Source organism: Protopterus annectens, chromosome 2.part0, assembly GCF_019279795.1.
Source record: "Protopterus annectens isolate FY-2018-M chromosome 2.part0, PAN1.0, whole genome shotgun sequence".
NCBI lineage: Eukaryota > Metazoa > Chordata > Ceratodontiformes > Protopteridae > Protopterus > Protopterus annectens.
The window spans coordinates 1722083570-1722100752 of record NC_056728.1 but is presented as its reverse complement, the minus strand read 5'-3'; the positions used below and the strand labels follow the sequence as shown (position 1 = coordinate 1722100752).

The 17183-nt window shown below is 40.7% G+C and overlaps 1 protein-coding gene across 1 annotated transcript in view; it reads right to left on the bottom strand.

Moving 5' to 3' along the window:
* Positions 1–296: 296 nt before the first annotated feature.
* Positions 297–17183, bottom strand: part of LOC122792877 (zinc finger and BTB domain-containing protein 40-like) — a 1459166-nt gene continuing 1442279 nt past the window's right edge. The window contains exon 18 of the mRNA XM_044060435.1: positions 297–1825. Coding sequence (XP_043916370.1) covers positions 1814–1825 — 12 coding nt within the window. The 3' untranslated portion in view covers positions 297–1813. The remainder of the gene's footprint in view (positions 1826–17183) is intronic.

Sequence of the window (17183 nt, the reverse complement as noted above, 5' to 3'; positions counted from 1 at the left end):
TTTAACAGGAGATGCTTACCAAATTGACACGACTTATGCGGTAAAAACACAATCATGCAGACTATCCAAACCAAAGAACGTCCTGTAAAAACTAAATTAAGAATGTAACTCTGAGAAGACTGTGGAAGAAACACAAAAATCAGTTAATATTTCTTATCTAACCTTGTTCTACAGGAAAAGAAGTCTTGAAAACAAAAAACTGAAAAGATTTTATCAGAAGCACTGCAAAAAATGTTCAATCTCTGCAAGCAGTAAGAAGAAGAATTTGAGTGCACCACTGTTTGTCTGAATGTTGCTGATGTGAGACAGTCACTCAGCTACAGTACATGACTGACAAAGGTAGAAAGAGGAACCACAGAGACTACAAGGGGAAAAATACCAGTTTTATGGAGAAAAGTAAAAAAACTCCATGTATGGATCTCTCAGACTGCCACAATAGTTATTCGCAAAGCAAGATTAAAAATAATTACAAAAGCTATGAAGACAATGGCAGACAAGAAGAATGGCAGAAAAAGCTAAATCACAACCTTGTGAGCATTTTAAGACTGAGGCATGAAAAATAAATGTTACATCTCCTGTCATAGTTACAGAACATAATTTTCTATGTATGCAAAATGCCTTCAGGAAGAATAAGTTCCAAATACTGGACACAAGTGAATCTGAAATATAACTGCCTCCACTCTGAAGCAGAAGTGAAGACAAAATGGCAATATGCCACGGAATTTTTTGCTGATGGTTATAATACCTGTATTCTAGTATGACAACTTGCCATATGTAAAAATACAATATAACATATTAATTTATTACGGTACTCAAATTCAAACTTCAGACTACAATGACTAGGTTTGTTGATCTGGTATAATAACATCATTACCAGTGCCGATCACTTTGAGCTGCAATTAATGGAAAACTTAAGTCACTAGAAAACAGTAAAAGTTTAAGAACTGAACATCCAAAGGGATACAGTGTTTTTTTTTTCTTTTTGGGAGGAGGGGGTCCAAACATCTACCTATGAATGACAGAAACTTTAAGTTTCAACTCAAATATTTGAGGAGTGCCCGTTTCTAGCAAGAAGCTCTCAAGATGCATGACATGAGGAAAACACCACATAAAGCACCAGTAATAGCAGTCTGGCTTTCTGTGGGCCCTACCCTTATGGTACAGCTCTCCCTCCATGAACTGGCCTAATAACCTCCCAAACATAGTGGGAGCTGTACAGGATATATGGAGGCAGGCTACCTACAATCAACAGGGACTTGATCATGATAAATAAGATTATACTGAAGATTCAATACAAAAAAAATTCTAGATTTTTTTTTGGATTTTAACATCTTTGAAGTCTTTAACCACATAATTTGATTTAATATTTAATAGATAAAAAAAGCTAGTAAACATGTCCTACATGTATACAATGCTAAGTTATGGACCTTCAAATTCCACTTAAGTTATCCATAAACAGTCTGGGAATGGGATGGGAAGGCAATGTCCATTTAACCGTCAAACATACCAGAAAATGATAGCTTCCCTTTAACAAGCAAGTTACAATAATTCTTAAAGGCATAAATAGCTCACTGTGAACCGTAATTATAGAATATATGCCATTACTAGGGCAAAATGGCATATTTTGTATTTACAACCACTAATTTCTTGTAGTCCTTAAATCATAAAGACACATCCCTTCTTGTGTGTTGTGATGACTTCCTGAGGGCACGGCTGACTGGCTGTTTTCTTCTTACATACTAGTGTTCTTCCAGCTGATCCCTGCCCAGCAGTATTCACCATGCTGATTCCTCATTAGCTTAAGGATGAGAGCTTATGACGTGCCCTAATGAAATTTAAAAACAAAATGCATGTTGTCAAAATTTCCAATGTGGATTATGTCCTCTTATTATACTGCTTCAGACATGCATTATCTACTTGATGTCAACATAAAAACAAACATTTAAAAGTTTTAAAGAGAACACCATTTTGCAGAGAGGCATCAAAAATAACTCACTAACTAAATTTATAAATGCATTTTTCTTTCAAACTGTAGAAAGCTATATGATTACCACTTATAGCAATATTCTCACCTATTAATTATAGCAAAGTATGTGAAATTAAAATACATCACAAGTACACCTTTGTAAGACAGCCATAGCCGAACTAATATCTACCAGGTGTCAGTATGTCACTGAAAATGTACAGTAGTCTTCCACTGAAAACCAACTCAGTTGGGTGTCAAGCACCCACGACAAATGACAGTTGCTAACTAATCCCTCTCCATGGCCTGCAGAGTTATTATGCTGGCAGACAGAAGCCACGGCCACCACCCCCCACCATAAAAAATCAAAGACTATTACTATATTTATGTTCATAAAGAAAAATATTCTGCATGGACCAACATATATTTCAATACATGTTTTATTTGCTGCAGCGGTCCCATTAGCATAAAACACAATGTAAAGCAAAACCAGTCACAAAAGTCCTTTCTGACCCTGATGTTTTACACAGTTTGGCTGCACAGGTAGATACACTGAGATTCACAAATAATCATTTTTTTCAACACTATATGAATACACCACCTTTTATAGCATGAATACATTATTTTTTGTCCTTCCCTAGTTGATGGAGTACTGTGACACAGAAGGACATCTGACTTGTCAGTAACTTGGTTGACCTGTAACTCGGCAAACCAACTGTGGTTTAAAAAATGCACTCATTATGCAACTCACTAGCATACTGCGACTATAATTAAACAGCAGAATGACTTGGGGAATACTAAGGTAATAACAGAAGTAAGTAAGCTTCCTGCGGTCCCGCAGCAACTACTCATACTGATAACTGTAAGCATGGTTCAACTTGCAATACAGTGGCTGCTATTTTCTTAGGGTCACAGCAACAAACAAAATATGCAAGTGGCCCCAGCTCCTCTGTGAATCAAGAATACTATCACTATGGCACTGCATATCCAATACATCGAGCTGCACTGCAGAATAAGGTGTACATTTCTTACACCTTCCCATGTTATGGATGGCATTTAGATTTTTGTTAACTGCAAATTTATAGTACCATCCCACAACAGAAAAACAAAATGTTTCTGGTATAAAACAAACTGCCAATTTATTTATTTATTTAACATTTGTTTACCAGGAAAGTCCAACTAGGAACAAAGCCAATGTTCAGCGGAGGCCCGGGCGCTCCAGACGAATGTATTTGTAACGTGTGTGGAAACTGTAGTACCCGGAGAAAACCCACACGGAAAGCAGTGAGGATATGTAGACTCCACACAGATGGCACTCCAGCCGAGAATCGAACCAGAGAACCTCTTGCTATGAGGCAGCAATGCTACCACTGGACTGTCAAAATGGGATTTAATACTCATTAAGCAATGTTTCATGAAGACTGAGTAAAATTTTCTCCTGACTACTCAACCCAACAATATATGACTACACTGGCCAAAGAGTACAGAAGTAGAGTACCTACCCACAAGGAAGATGAAACCAGTTCACTTAGCATCTTAAATACTACGACGCAATGTGGATATCTGGGTTGCCAAAAGCTTATTCTTATTCCTCAATGACAGATAAGGAACAGTTTGAGGTAACTTTGCATCTTTCTTTCAGTGGGGGGTAGTAATGTACAAACTGCAGCATGGCAACACGGGTGGAGGGTGGGGTGCAGTGTCTTTATAAACAAAAGGCAGGCATGTTCACTTCAGAGCACTGCATACACAGTCACATGGAAGGTTAAAGTTTGCATTCACAAGAAATCCACTCCACTGCAGTACGGGTTCATAGGTGTTTGCTAGGCTAACGACCACAAGGGCCTTTTTAAGCCTAGCCATGCATCCCAAATCTCTGACAAGTTCTGATAACCTTGACAGGTTACATCACAGCATGACGGAACAACGAGTCCCCAAAGTAAGGAGAAACAGGAGGATCAGGAGACATCTGTAGAAGAAAAATGGATATGGGAAAGAACAAGAGACTTAATATGGTTTAACAGTTATACACAGGAGAAAGCAAAACTAATCAATATAAAAAGAGCAGCACCAAAGATATTTGGAGAGAAATACAGGCAAAGGCATCCAGACATGGAACATTTTACAATACAAAAAAATAAGAAAACAAAGAGGAAAAGTAAAAAAGAGGATTAGTACTGGAGAAATTAAAGAAATAGAAACTTGAGGTTATGGAGTATTGTGAAGTGAAGGATTTAGTGTAGAAACTCTATAACTCAGAAAACACCACAGCAGGATAGAGCAATAGATCACCAAATTAAGGAGAAACAAGTGGGGCGAGAAACATCTGATCAGTTGCCATATGAAGACAGTGGAGTTATACAGCAAAGGGAGGAACAGGAACCTGTGGCAACTCTGATGCAGTCAGTGTTGTGGAGAGACAGACCAGTGAGTTCCCATATGAAAGAGCAACGGGTGACACAGGATGAAAATGAAGAGAATGTGGCACAGGAAGATGCTTTGAAACTTTCTATAGAATGCCCATAGGAAATGGAGAACAAAAATGTGCCTTCAGTTTAGAATAAAGTGATCTAAGAGAAGAATTGCTTGATTAATAGAGATGGACAGATAAGATCAATGAAAGAAATATACTACAGAAGGTCAATAAAAACCTAAAAAGTTAGAAGTTTGATAAAACAAATGAACACGGTAATTAGGACTGTCCATAGAGATTCATGTCACATAACAGAAGTAAACGGGATATATTACTGTGCAGCTACATTAACAACAGATAAGGTTTTACCACAAAAACACAGGGTAGTAAGGGAAAGGAAAGAGAGAAATTGAATGCCATCATGGAAATATCAAATAGAGAAAATTATAAAGCAATTAAGACAAGAAGTGTCACCGTTAGAAGAGTATAGAAGAGGGAACAGATCAACAAAAATACTCAAAAAGACAGATGTGATAAAAGCAATGTGCAGTATCAGAACAAACCAGGATCTATCGTGTACTAACGCAAATAATAAACTGAAAATATCACGTGACTTAAAAGATATGCAGATTAATATAAAGGAAATGTACAAAATAAGCAACGTATTGATGACCTAAAACAGTTTTTACACAGAATTGAGAAACAAGGCAAAAGGAATTGAAATACCACCAAAAAACAAGAGAGAGAGAGAGAGAGAGAGATTTTGGAAATATCTATGAAGATCCTGTGTAACATAAAAAAAGATGCTATAACGGCCAGAGAGACTGAAATAAAGTTAAGAAAAGCTCAGAAATGGAAAACCCCAGGCCCAGATGTGGTACCTAACTTCTGGCTAAAAGTATTAATATCCTTACATGAAGATTTAGCCATGAGTAAGAACTATTTATATGTGCACCCCGAACAAACACAAGCCCAGTTAACAACAGGAAAAAACAAAACTCCTACTTAACAGTGAACCTGCAAGCCATCCTAGAAATTATAGACCAATAACTTGTCTTCTGACAACATATAAACTACACACTGGAATTGATGCCGATAGAGTTTATAGTAATTTAGAAGAAAATTCAATCATGGCAATAGAACAAAAGGGTAATAAAAAGTCATATGGAACAAAGGATCATTTGTTGTTAAATAAAGTCATAATGGAGAGCTGTAGAAAGGGGAAGAATCTAAGTATGGCATGGACAGACTACAGAAAAGGTTTTAAAAGTATCCCACATTCATGGATAAAAGAGTGCTTAAAAATGTGTAAGATACCCCCTAGACTGATGGATTACATTACAGCGACCATGAAACAGTGGCAAACCACTATGCAGTTAAACCATGATAAAGGAACAATTATTATTCCAGGGATAAAAATTCAAATGGGGATATTCCAGGGTGACTCCGTCACTGCTGCTCTTTTGTCTTGTCCTTAACCCATTAAGTTGTCTACTTAACAGACTAGGTCATGGCTACAACTTGGCTCCCAGAAAACAAGAAAGTGTAAGGATTTCTCATCTTCTTTTTGTAGATGATTTAAACCTCTATAGTTCATCAGATGAGGAACTGAAAGCACAACTGCAAGTGATCAAAATTTTTTGAGATGATATAAGAATGTCATTTGGTCTTGACAAATGTGCAAAAACAACCTTTAAAGCAGGAAAGCTGCAGCACCAAGAAAACATCAGTTTGGGACAGGAATGTGATATAATCAAAGAACTTGAAGAAGAGGGAGTTTATAAATATTTGGGAATTGATGACAGATCAACAATAAGACTAAAATAAATACTTAAAACAGTGTTGACATCTAGGAACAAAGTCCAAGCTATAAACCAATTTGCTCTTCCTGACCTAACTTACAGTTTTGGAGTGACTGACTGGCCCCAAAAGGTGCTAGTCAGGTTAGACAGGAAAACAAGAAGTATGCTTCATGCTCATCAAATGATTTATAAAAATCAGTGCATGTCAAGACTATATAATCCCCATTCTGAAGGAGGTATGGGCCTCCTCGAACTTGATTACTTGTAAAGATCTGCAGTTATGGGACTGCATACATTATCTGCTGACCTCACAAGACCCAAAAGTAGTGAAGGTTTTGAAACATGAGGAGAATAAGTCTAAGATGACTTCCCTGCTTAATTTAGCAGGAGCATATCTGCGTCAAGTGGGAATGGAAATCAAACCAGAAGTAGATAAAAATCATGCAGCAACTGAATGTGTCAAAACAACAGAAAGAATATAAAGTGAACGATCAGATGAGATGGCAAGAAATGTGGAAAATGCATAAATGTAGTTGCAAGTATAGAAAACTCTTGAAACAACCTCATGTTGTTCAGGATCAAATGCAGAAATGTTTAAGGAGAGGTGAATATAAACTAAAAGATGAAAGGTTAGTAGTGGCAGCCCAAGACAATGGACTACTTATACGTTGGTTAACAAAGTCTACTGAACATGTGGGAGAAACAGACAAATGTAGATTTTGTAAAACAGAATTGAAAACAGTCGCACATCTTGTTGGTTGTAATATACTAATTGTAGAAGGACTGTACACTTAAAGGCATAATAAAGTGGCAAGAATGTTGTACTGCGGATTCTACAAACATTATAATATTGAGGCAGCTGGAAAAAACTGAAAACATGAGCCATGAAGCATCACAGGGAAGGATGAAGTTTACATCCTATGGGATCACCTATTACTAACAGTTCAAAAAATAGATGTGAGAAAACCAGATATAGTAGTCCATGAAAAGAAGACAAAAGTAGCATTGATCACTGAAATTGCTATACCCAGTGACTACAGTGTCTTACATACAGAGAAACAAAAAATGATAAAATACCAGGATTTGCAGGTAGAAATGAGTTCAATGTGGAAGAAGGATACCCGGATAGTTCCAGTAGTAGCAGGAGTAATGGGTCTTATGAAAAAGAATTTGCAATCATAATTAGATATGTTACTGATACATGTAACTCCATACGAATTACAGGAGGATTTATTACTGGGCACATTGTGGGTGCTGAAAAGCAAAGACTGAAACAATGCTAATTTCATGAACTTTAATCATACTTTGACTTAGGAATGGGGTCCATTCCCGTCATGGTATTAGAAACCCAAAAGACTTGGAGAAATTAAAGAAGCATAGAACAGCTTGAGCAAAATCTGAACTGCAAAGGATTCATAGGCAGATATGTTGAAATGGCTGATAAATATCCCTTGACAAAGGAATAAACAGACCACAGAATAGTAACTCACACAAATGAGAACCAGAGTTAATCATCCTGTATAGAGCCCAGGTAATAGTTTAGGCACCAATTAGAAACTGTTTTCCGCTGGTTATATAAGACTTCCTAACAGTAGGATTTCTTGCCACCTCTAGTACCTGCTGCTTTAAAGATATTAGATGTGAATCATCCAAGCAGTCAGTTGAAGTGATTTGAGAATGGGAAGTATCAAACACCCCTTGTTTTGTACCAGTAAATCCAATCTGTGAGGAGGATTGCGGTATGTGTCCCTGGCCAATTCCATAAGAAGGGAGAACAGATGCTACCGGGGCAAATAGAGAGTTACCAGAATAATTTTTGGAGAGTACATTTGAATCTTCAGAATGATCCTAGCTATCAGTGAAAAGGGTGGAAAACATACAGGAACATTCCTGATTGTGGGAATGAAAATGCATCTGTTTTCCAGGCCTGTCTGCAAGGAGTCCTGGTACAAGAAACGCCAAAATAGACTAGAAGCAATGCTAAAAATCTTGCAAACCAAAACCTCAAAAAGCAAAGCTGAAATTGAAAGATTACTTAAAAAATCAGTCCAACAAGCTAAACTTTAAGTATTAAAAAAAAGCTTTAAAAGAACAAACACTTGAAAACCATTTGTAAGCTAACAGCTTTTGTTCAACTTAATAGAACTTCATCAGAGCATTTACAGTTTAAAAAAACAATACATATACATCAAAAATAATTGATAAAACATGACTCTCTTACATAATTAAACAACAAATTTAAAGAACCAGTACACATTATAAACTATTAAAAGTTTGTAAATAAAATAAACATTAAATATGTTGTGAGTTTGAAAGACATTTACTATTAATACTTTCATTCAAACCTGGACTTTTATTAGCTTGCAACATTATTAGCAAATCAACTTCTTTCACCTCAAACTTATTACTTAAATCCCCACCATATACTTGATAAACTACTTAATCACAAAGAAAGAGAATTTATAGAAACCTTGACAAGAAGAAGCATGCTTTCCTAATGCATTTGTAAAATCTTTATTTTTAATAGCTAAAACATGCTCATAAATTGACAGTTTTTTAGTACGGTTTCCTGCAAAAAAACCATCACAAGATTCACAAGTAGCAAGGTAAACAACTCTACATGAATTACAAGTAAACCTTCTTTTGGCTCACATCTGTTTTTGTGAATGTTTTAAAATAACATTAGACCCTTCATTTATGCATCTACAATATTTGCAGTTTTGACATTTAAACACTCCACATTTCTTTTTATCCCACATTACTTGTGTTCTTTCAAACTCTTAAATTTATATTTTTTCTTATCAATAAATTTAGGCTTTAGACCAATAACTGAGGAAAAAGCTTTACTGCCAAGTATAATTTTCCAGGTATTACCCACAGACTGCCTGATTTTATAAAAATCTAATGAAAATGGGAGAGGGAATGCCCTGAAATTAGCTTCATACCCACCCCCCAATTTTACTAAAACCTGTTGTAATAATATGAGAAAATTTAAGTTTCTCTTAAGCTTACTATCTCAGAAATTAATTTAAAGACTAAAGATTTGTCCTCAGTTATTGGTTTATGTCCAAACTGCAAATATTGTAGATACACAGACGAAGAGTCTAATATTATTTTAAAACATTCACAAAAACAGAATTGGGCCAAAGGAAGGTTTACTTGAAATTCATGTATGGTTGTTTGCCTTGCTACTTGTGAATCTTGTGATGTTTTTTATGCAGGAAAAACTACTAGAAAACTGTCAGAGAGTTTACGAGCATGTTTTAGCTATTAAAATAAAGATATTACAAATGCATTAGGAAAAGCATTCATCTTCTTAATCAAGGTGTTTGTAAATTCTCTTTCTTTGTGAATGTTATGTAGTTTATCATGCAACTGGCGGGGATATAAATAACAGGCTCAAGTTGAAAGAAGCTGATTCGCAAATAATGTTGCAAGCTAATAAAAGTTCAGGTTTGAATGAAATTATTAATATTAATTAGGAGTTATGTATTTACCATAACTTGGCATCTCTGTTGTTCATTTTCATTCTTCCTCACTGACGGGTTTCGGGTCCGATCTGGCTACATTTCCAAGATTTATGGCTTCGAGTCTCGAGCTCCTCCCTCTTCCCATAATGCAACATACCTTCCTTAACTCCTCAGATCGACTTTGCTTCCCTACTAAGCAAGAATTATAGAAACAAAACAGGCAAGAGGTTTGGGGCCCAAATCTAGAACCTATGGTTTCCAAATTACTCCAGGTAACTTCTCGAAGAGACAAGGGCAGGGGATGATTGGGAGGGAAAGTGAGGACAAATGAAAATGGACAACACAGATGCCAAGTTATGGTAAGTACATAACTCCTAAATCTGATGTTGTTCTTTTCATTCTTCCTCACTGATGGGTCAGAGTCCTCGGCTATGTAACTCTTAGGTGGCCCTCAAGGAAGGATATGTCGGAGCACTGTTGAGACAAAAGATGCCCTGCTTTTGGAGACAATGTCTAATTTGTAGTGTGAGGCAAAGGTACAAGTCCTTGACCGGGTGACTGCAGCACAAATTTCATCAACTGAGGCTCTAGAAAAAAAGCAGATGAAGCAGCCATAGATCTGGTAGAGTGGGCTTTTAGAGGTCGATGCAATTCAATACCCTTTTGGGAGGAAATGAGAGAAATACAATCTGTAATCCATTCAGCCAAGATAATTTTGGAAACTGCTTGACCTAAATGATTTGGTGAGAAGGAAATGAACAATTAGTCAGTTTCCGTGCTTCTTTGTTCTGTGAAGATAGAAACATAGTTGTCTGTGAACATCAAGGAGGTGCAACATGTATTCATCTTTACTAGTAAAACTGGGAAAGAAGACTGGCAATTGAATTGATTGATTAATATTTGATTCTGTGGCTACCCTAGGCATAAAGGAAAGGTTGGTTTGTAGGGATACCCTGTCTTTGTGGAAAGTGATTTAAGGAGGTCTGGCTGATAAAGCTTCAAGTTCGGACACTCTCTTAGCTGAAGTAATGGCTACCAGAAAGAATGTTTTCCAAGAAGGATATTTCTTGTTGCAATTGTCAGCTGGATCAAAGATTTTTGAGTAAGGCCCTGAAGAACAATAGCAAGACCCAAGGAGGAGAGGGATCTTTTATGGGGGGGGGGGGGTTCTAAGAAGAAAGATCCCTCTCATAAACACTTTACATAAGCCAGAACCTGAGAGAGAGGAAGATCCCCTTCCAGTCTGAAAATCAGATATGGCAGCCAGTTGAAGATTTATGGTAGAAAAACTGACTCCTGCTTTAAAAAGAATACTAAAGAAAGAGAAGGATGATGCGGTAGGAGCTGAAAAAGGGTCAATGTTTTCCTTTGAGGCCCACATTGAAAACCTCTTTCACTTGCTGTTGTAGACCTTTTTGTTGGAGGAGTTTTGGGAAGCAAAAATTATGTCATGGACTGGAGAGGCAAGCCTGGACCTTTTTTATCACTGGAAGTGTAGAAACCATGCAGTCAATTTGAATGTCTGGAGATTGGGGTGCTGCTGTTCTGATGGATGAGACAGGAGGTCCTGACTGGGTTCTAGCATCCATGGAGGATATTTGAGGCAGAGTAATGTGGAAATCAAGAAAAGGCACGCATGAAAATAGTTAGTGGAGACTCAATTATGCCAAGGTGACAGGAAGTCGAGGCTTAACAATTAACAGCTAAAATAGAAAGAGACTAGTTGAACATGGTGACATATAACAGATGACAATCATATGGAAGTCCAGAAATTAGGACGGGAAAAAGTGCAAAGGTCTGGAAGGTTTTGTTTAACAGTATTTTAAAAGGGGGGAGTGCACCAACACCTTGGAAAAAGGTGGTGGATGTACAACCCATAGAGAGAGAAGAGGTCCTTCAGACCCAGCTTAAGCTAGACTTATTTCAATTTTAAACCATGATTACAAAGTATTCATGTCTAGACTAGTCTGGAATGGCAAAGGTGTTGCCAAAACTGACAGATATGTATCAATGTGGTTTTGTGGAGGGAAGGCAAACTAAATTAAATTAAATTAATTTAATTATCCTCTTCTTCTTCTTTCGGCTTTTCCCGGTTAGGGGTCGCCACAGCGGATCATCTGTCCGCTCATGTTTGGCAGTGGAGTTTTACGGTGTCGAGTTGCCAGCCCGGCGCCCAACCTTCCACAGAAGGCACACACACACACACACACACACACACACACACACACACACACACACCTAGGGCTAATCTTAGAGTGTCCAATCCACCTACTGCATGTCTTTGGGATGTGGGAGGAAACCGGAGCACCCGGAGGAAACCCACGTGACCACAGGGAGGATATGCAGACTCCGCACAGAAGGCACCCCAGCCGAGAATCGAACCGGAGAACCTCTTGCTGTGAGGCGGCAATGCTAACCGCTGCACCACCGTGGCCGCCCCAAAATTAAATTATAATTAAATTAAATTATTAATTAAATTAAGAGAACAAGGATGATGCGGAGGGAAGCAGCATGTAAGAAAACACCACTACTGTTGCTGGTTGTTGAAGCAGATAAAACATTCAATAAAGTTACATGGGATTTTACGAGTATGGCAATGGAGATGTTTGCTTTTCTTGACAGAATAACAGGGCTAATTAGGAGGATATATGAAAGGTCAGAGGCAAAAAAATAAAGTGAAAGGACTGCTCTATGACAAGCTATGTTTGAACAGAAGAACCATGAAGGGCATCCTGTTTCCCATTTGTTATCAGCTTTATAATGGCAAAGAAAATAAGGGACTCACAAATATGAGGATATAACTGGTATGGCAATGAAGAAAAGCTAGATAGGCAATGAAGAAAAGTTAGATTTATTGGCAAATGATATTATTTTCTACTTGATAAATCCAGAAAAGTATGTTTCACTGTTGTGGAATATTTTGAGACAGTTTCAAGTCTCTTCCAGATATAAAGTTAAGGAAGACAAAACTTTTAGTTATGTACTTACCATAACGATAGATGTATGTGATCCATCTCGCCTACATTCATTACTGATGGGTTCGGAGCCGAGAGTCGGCTCCGACTCGGCCACTGTAACTAGCACGAAGTCTCTCATTGGCTGGGCTAACCCTGTATCCCAGGATGCATCACGCCCAAACCCCCAGATCTTGTTTGCCCCATATACACCATACCACAAGGATACATATGTAAGAGGACAGAAAAAATAATATCCTCAGAGGAATCAGAATACAAGTTTCCTCCAAGTCCAACAGATAGGGGGAAGGAGGGCGGGTATGTAAGAATGTAGGCGAGATGGAACACATATATCTATCGTTATGGTAAGTACATAACTAAAAGATGTAATGTGATCCTATCTCGCCTACATTCATTACTGATGGGACAGAGTCCCTAGCACCTAAATCCCGGGAGGCTCACTGGAAAACACTCCTGAGCACTGTGGAACCAAAGGAAGCCCGACCTCTAGAGGCCACGTCCAGTTTGTAATGAGAAATAAAGGTATGTGGAGAAGTCCAAGTAGCCGCTGCACATATCTCATCTATGGATAGTCTAGCGTGAAAGGCCACTGAAGTTGACATAGCCCTGGTAGAATGCGCCCCAACTGGAAAGGGAAGATCCTTACCTGCTAATGCATAAATAAATGAGATGCAGTCTCTAATCCACTTAGCTATAGTGCCCTTAGTTACAGATCTGCCAATTCTATTGTCCGAAAAGGACACAAACAACTGATCTGATTTCCTCTCCTGTTGTGTCCTATCTAAATAAAACCTCAGTTGTCTATGCACATCCAACTGGTGAAATTTGTATTCCGCTTTGTTGGAAAAACTTGGGAAAAAGACCGGAAGCTCAAATGACAGGTGGAGACAAAGGTCAGAAGAGACCTTAGGGAGAAAAGAAGGATTAAGTCGCAGAGATACTCTGTCCTTATGAAAAATTACATAAGGAGGTTTAACAGAAAGGGCTTGAAGCTCCGATACTCTTCTGGCTGAAGTTATGTCTACCAAGAAGGCAGTCTTCCATGACAGAAATTTCAATTCGCAGAAGGCTGCCGGCTCAAAGGGAGAAGACATCAAAGCTCTGAGCACCACATCTAAATCCCATGGCAAGACGGGTTGTGAAACCAGAGGGCGCAGCAACCAGGCTCCTTTCAGAAAGGCTTTACACAGCTTATGACCCATGAGAGAAGGCTCATGTGAAACATGATAATTGGAGATTGCTGCCAACTGAACCTTTATAGTGGATGCAGCTGAGCCTTGTCTAAAGAGTGCAGCTAAGAAATCTAACACCGCCGACACCGGGGCTGTAAGGGGGTCAAGATCACGTTGCTGAGCCCAAATTGCAAATCTCTTCCATTTACTAGAGTATAATTTCCTAGTAGAAGATTTGTGGGAGGAAGACAAAATATGTACTACTTCCGGGGTAAAAATATGCTGTCTGACTAAGGTCAGAAGTGGAGGAGCCAGGCAGCGAGCTTGAGTGTTCGTAGGGATGGATGGAGCTGTCCTGACTGATGAGTCAATAGGTCTGGAGCTGGGTCCAGAATCCAAGGACCATCCACCGCATACTTCCGAAGGAAGGGGAACCAAACTTGACGGGGCCAGTGTGGTGCGATCAAAATCATTTTGCTTCCCAAGCAGGTAGCCTTCTGAATCACTCTGGGTAGAAGAGGGACCGGTGGGAAGGCGTAGAGCAGACCGGAGGGCCAATTGTGGACTAGAGCATTCCTGGGTGACTCCCCCTGTGGGGGGATCAGAGTGAAAAAATTGCTGCACTTTGCATATTGTCGGAAAGAATCGCAATAGTTCCCCTGGGAAGAGAGCTGTGAAGTGCCTGCAACGTTAGAAGCACCGCTCTCATCTCTAGAACATTGATATGCAAGTGAACCTCATGGTCTTGCCACGTACCTTGGACCGTCTCGCCCAGATAATGCCCCCCCCACCCTATCTGGGAGGCGTCCGTGGTTACTGTGGCAATAGGGGATGGGGGGGCTCAAGGATCTCCCTTGATCCAGATTGGACGAGAGAAGCCACCAACGCAGATCCTGCCGGCATCTCTCCGTGATGAGAATCGGATGGGACAAGAGGCATTCCTGATATGACCACTGGGCCGAAAGGAGGCACTGAAGTATTCGCATGTGTAACCTGGCTAGCAGAACTAAGAGAATGGTAGCCACCATTGATCCCAACAACTGAAGAACCATCCTGGCTTGGGCTTTTCCCCGGGGTAGTAAAGCCAAGACTTGGGCCTGTAACACTTTTATTCTCTCTGTCGGTAGAAAAGCCCTCATCTCTAGAGAGTCTAGCTCTGCGCCGATAAAGGCAACATGCTGTGATGGCAGCAATACAGACTTTGCCCAGTTGAATGAAATGCCTAGAAGATGGGCAAATTTGACAGTAGCTCTCATGGCTTGAACAAGTAGATGCCTGGTGGGGGCGGTGAGGAGCCAGTCGTCTAGATAAGGAAATACCTGGAATCCTAGACGTCTCAGGTGAGCTGTCACCACTGCCAGACACTTAGTAAACACCCTGGGGGCTGTGGTGAGACCAAAGGGCAGGGCCCGGAATTGAAAATGACTGTCTCCCAGCCGGAAGCGTAAATGACTCCTGGAAGCCTTGTTTATCTTGATGTGATAATAGGTATCCTTGAGATTGAGGGAGCACATCCATACTCCTTTTTCCAGCAATGGGAAAATAGATTGCAAAGTGACCATTCGGAACTTGGACTTCTTTACAAAGTGGTTTAGACAGCTGAGATGCAGAATGGGTCTCAAGTCCCCTGTTCGTTTTGGCACCAAAAATAACCTTGAGTAAGTTCCTAATCCGATCTGGTCTGCGGTGACTGGTTGGATGATTCCTTTTTCTAGCAGCTTTGAGACCTCTATTGCTGCCTGATCCCGTTGACTGGGTGGAATGTCCAGGATTTTCCTTGATGGTGGGGGGGGGAGGGGGGGATGGATAAAGGGAATGGTGTAACCTCCGGTGATGATACGAAGCACCCATCGATCCTGAGTGATGGACTCCCAGGCCTGAAGATGCTCCGAAAAATGGCCCCCGACTGGCTCCGGAGACGCACAGTCAGGTAATCCCTCAGGGACGTTGATAGGAGGAACCACGAAAGGACTCGCGGTCTCCTGTATTGCGGGAGCCTCCACCACCTCTAGGGCGACGCCTTCCATTAAAATTCCCCCCTCCTCTGCTCCTGGAAGGGGGGTCACTTTGATGGGCAGGGGAAGACTTTTGAGACTTTCTAAACCACATTTTCCCTCCCCTCTGAGCCTTGAGATAAGGTCTAGTGGGAAGTGAAAAATGGGCCCCAACAGCAGACAAAGTCTTACCCTCCTGCTCACATCTAGTGAGGGTGTCTTTCACTTTGGGTCCAAAAAGGGAGGACCCATTGAATGGGGCGTCCGTGAAAGAAGACTTGAAAGCCTCCGCAAAATGACACAAGCGCATCCAAGCTTGCCTCCTAAGGGCTACGCCCAAACTCGCTGCTCTACCCGCCCCATCGGCTGCATAAGATATGAGCCTCATGGACGAGTTGATGATGGAAGAAAGGGTAGACAGCTGGGCGTTAACAGACTGGGCCAACGCCTCAGGCAAGTTACCCGACAGGGTATCTCCCAACTCCTTTATGAGATCCCTTTGGAGCCGTGTAAAATGACAAGTAATTCAACGACCGCAATGTAAAAGCCGCTGAAGACAGGGTACGCTTCCCATACCTATCCATACTCCTAGACTCCTTATTAGGAGGATGGATGGAAGTAGAAGCCTCTGCCACGTCTTGCTGGGTGGCAGATGCCACCACCATAACATCCACAGGTACTCCCTTGGTCAAAAATTCTTTTCCAGGAGGCGCAGATAAGAACTTATTGGGACGGCTAGGAACTGGCTCCACAGAGTCAGGGTGTTCCCACACCCTTCGACAAATAAGATCCAATAATTCATCGAAGGGTGGAGACACCCAGGAGGCGGAAGGCTGGGCTTCGAAGGCCTTGAGGAAGACCGACTCCTCCTCAGAAGGGTTTTTGGATGGCCAGTCGCCCCGCTGTCTCAAGATCTCCAGGATATCAGAGAACGAGACATCATCCGAGGATGACTTCGGGGACCGTTCTGCATCATCGAGGTCGGTGTCCGAGGTGACAGACTCATCTGGGGAGTCTACGTGCTTCCTCTTACACAACATCTTCCTGGGAGGCTCTTCAGGCACAGACTCTGAAGGGCCCTCAGAAAGTAGGGGACCACACATGGAGGTGTCCTCAGGCCTAGGAGCCCCGCTGTCCAGAGATAGGGGGGCACCAGAAGCTCTAGTCGCAGCGTCTAGGGAAGGAGTTGCTGATTCAGGTGAAGTCACTATGGACTTGGCCAGCGCGCTCCTCATAGCCTCGAAGGCAGGTCCACCAGAATCGGATGAAAAACCTGCCGCCGAGACCATGACCGGAGTCGGGGTACCCCTAGCCGAAGCACCAAGGGGAAGACTCGGAGCCGCAGTCTGAAGCCCACGATGTTTCCCCCTTGGGTTTGACTGAGGACACCCGAG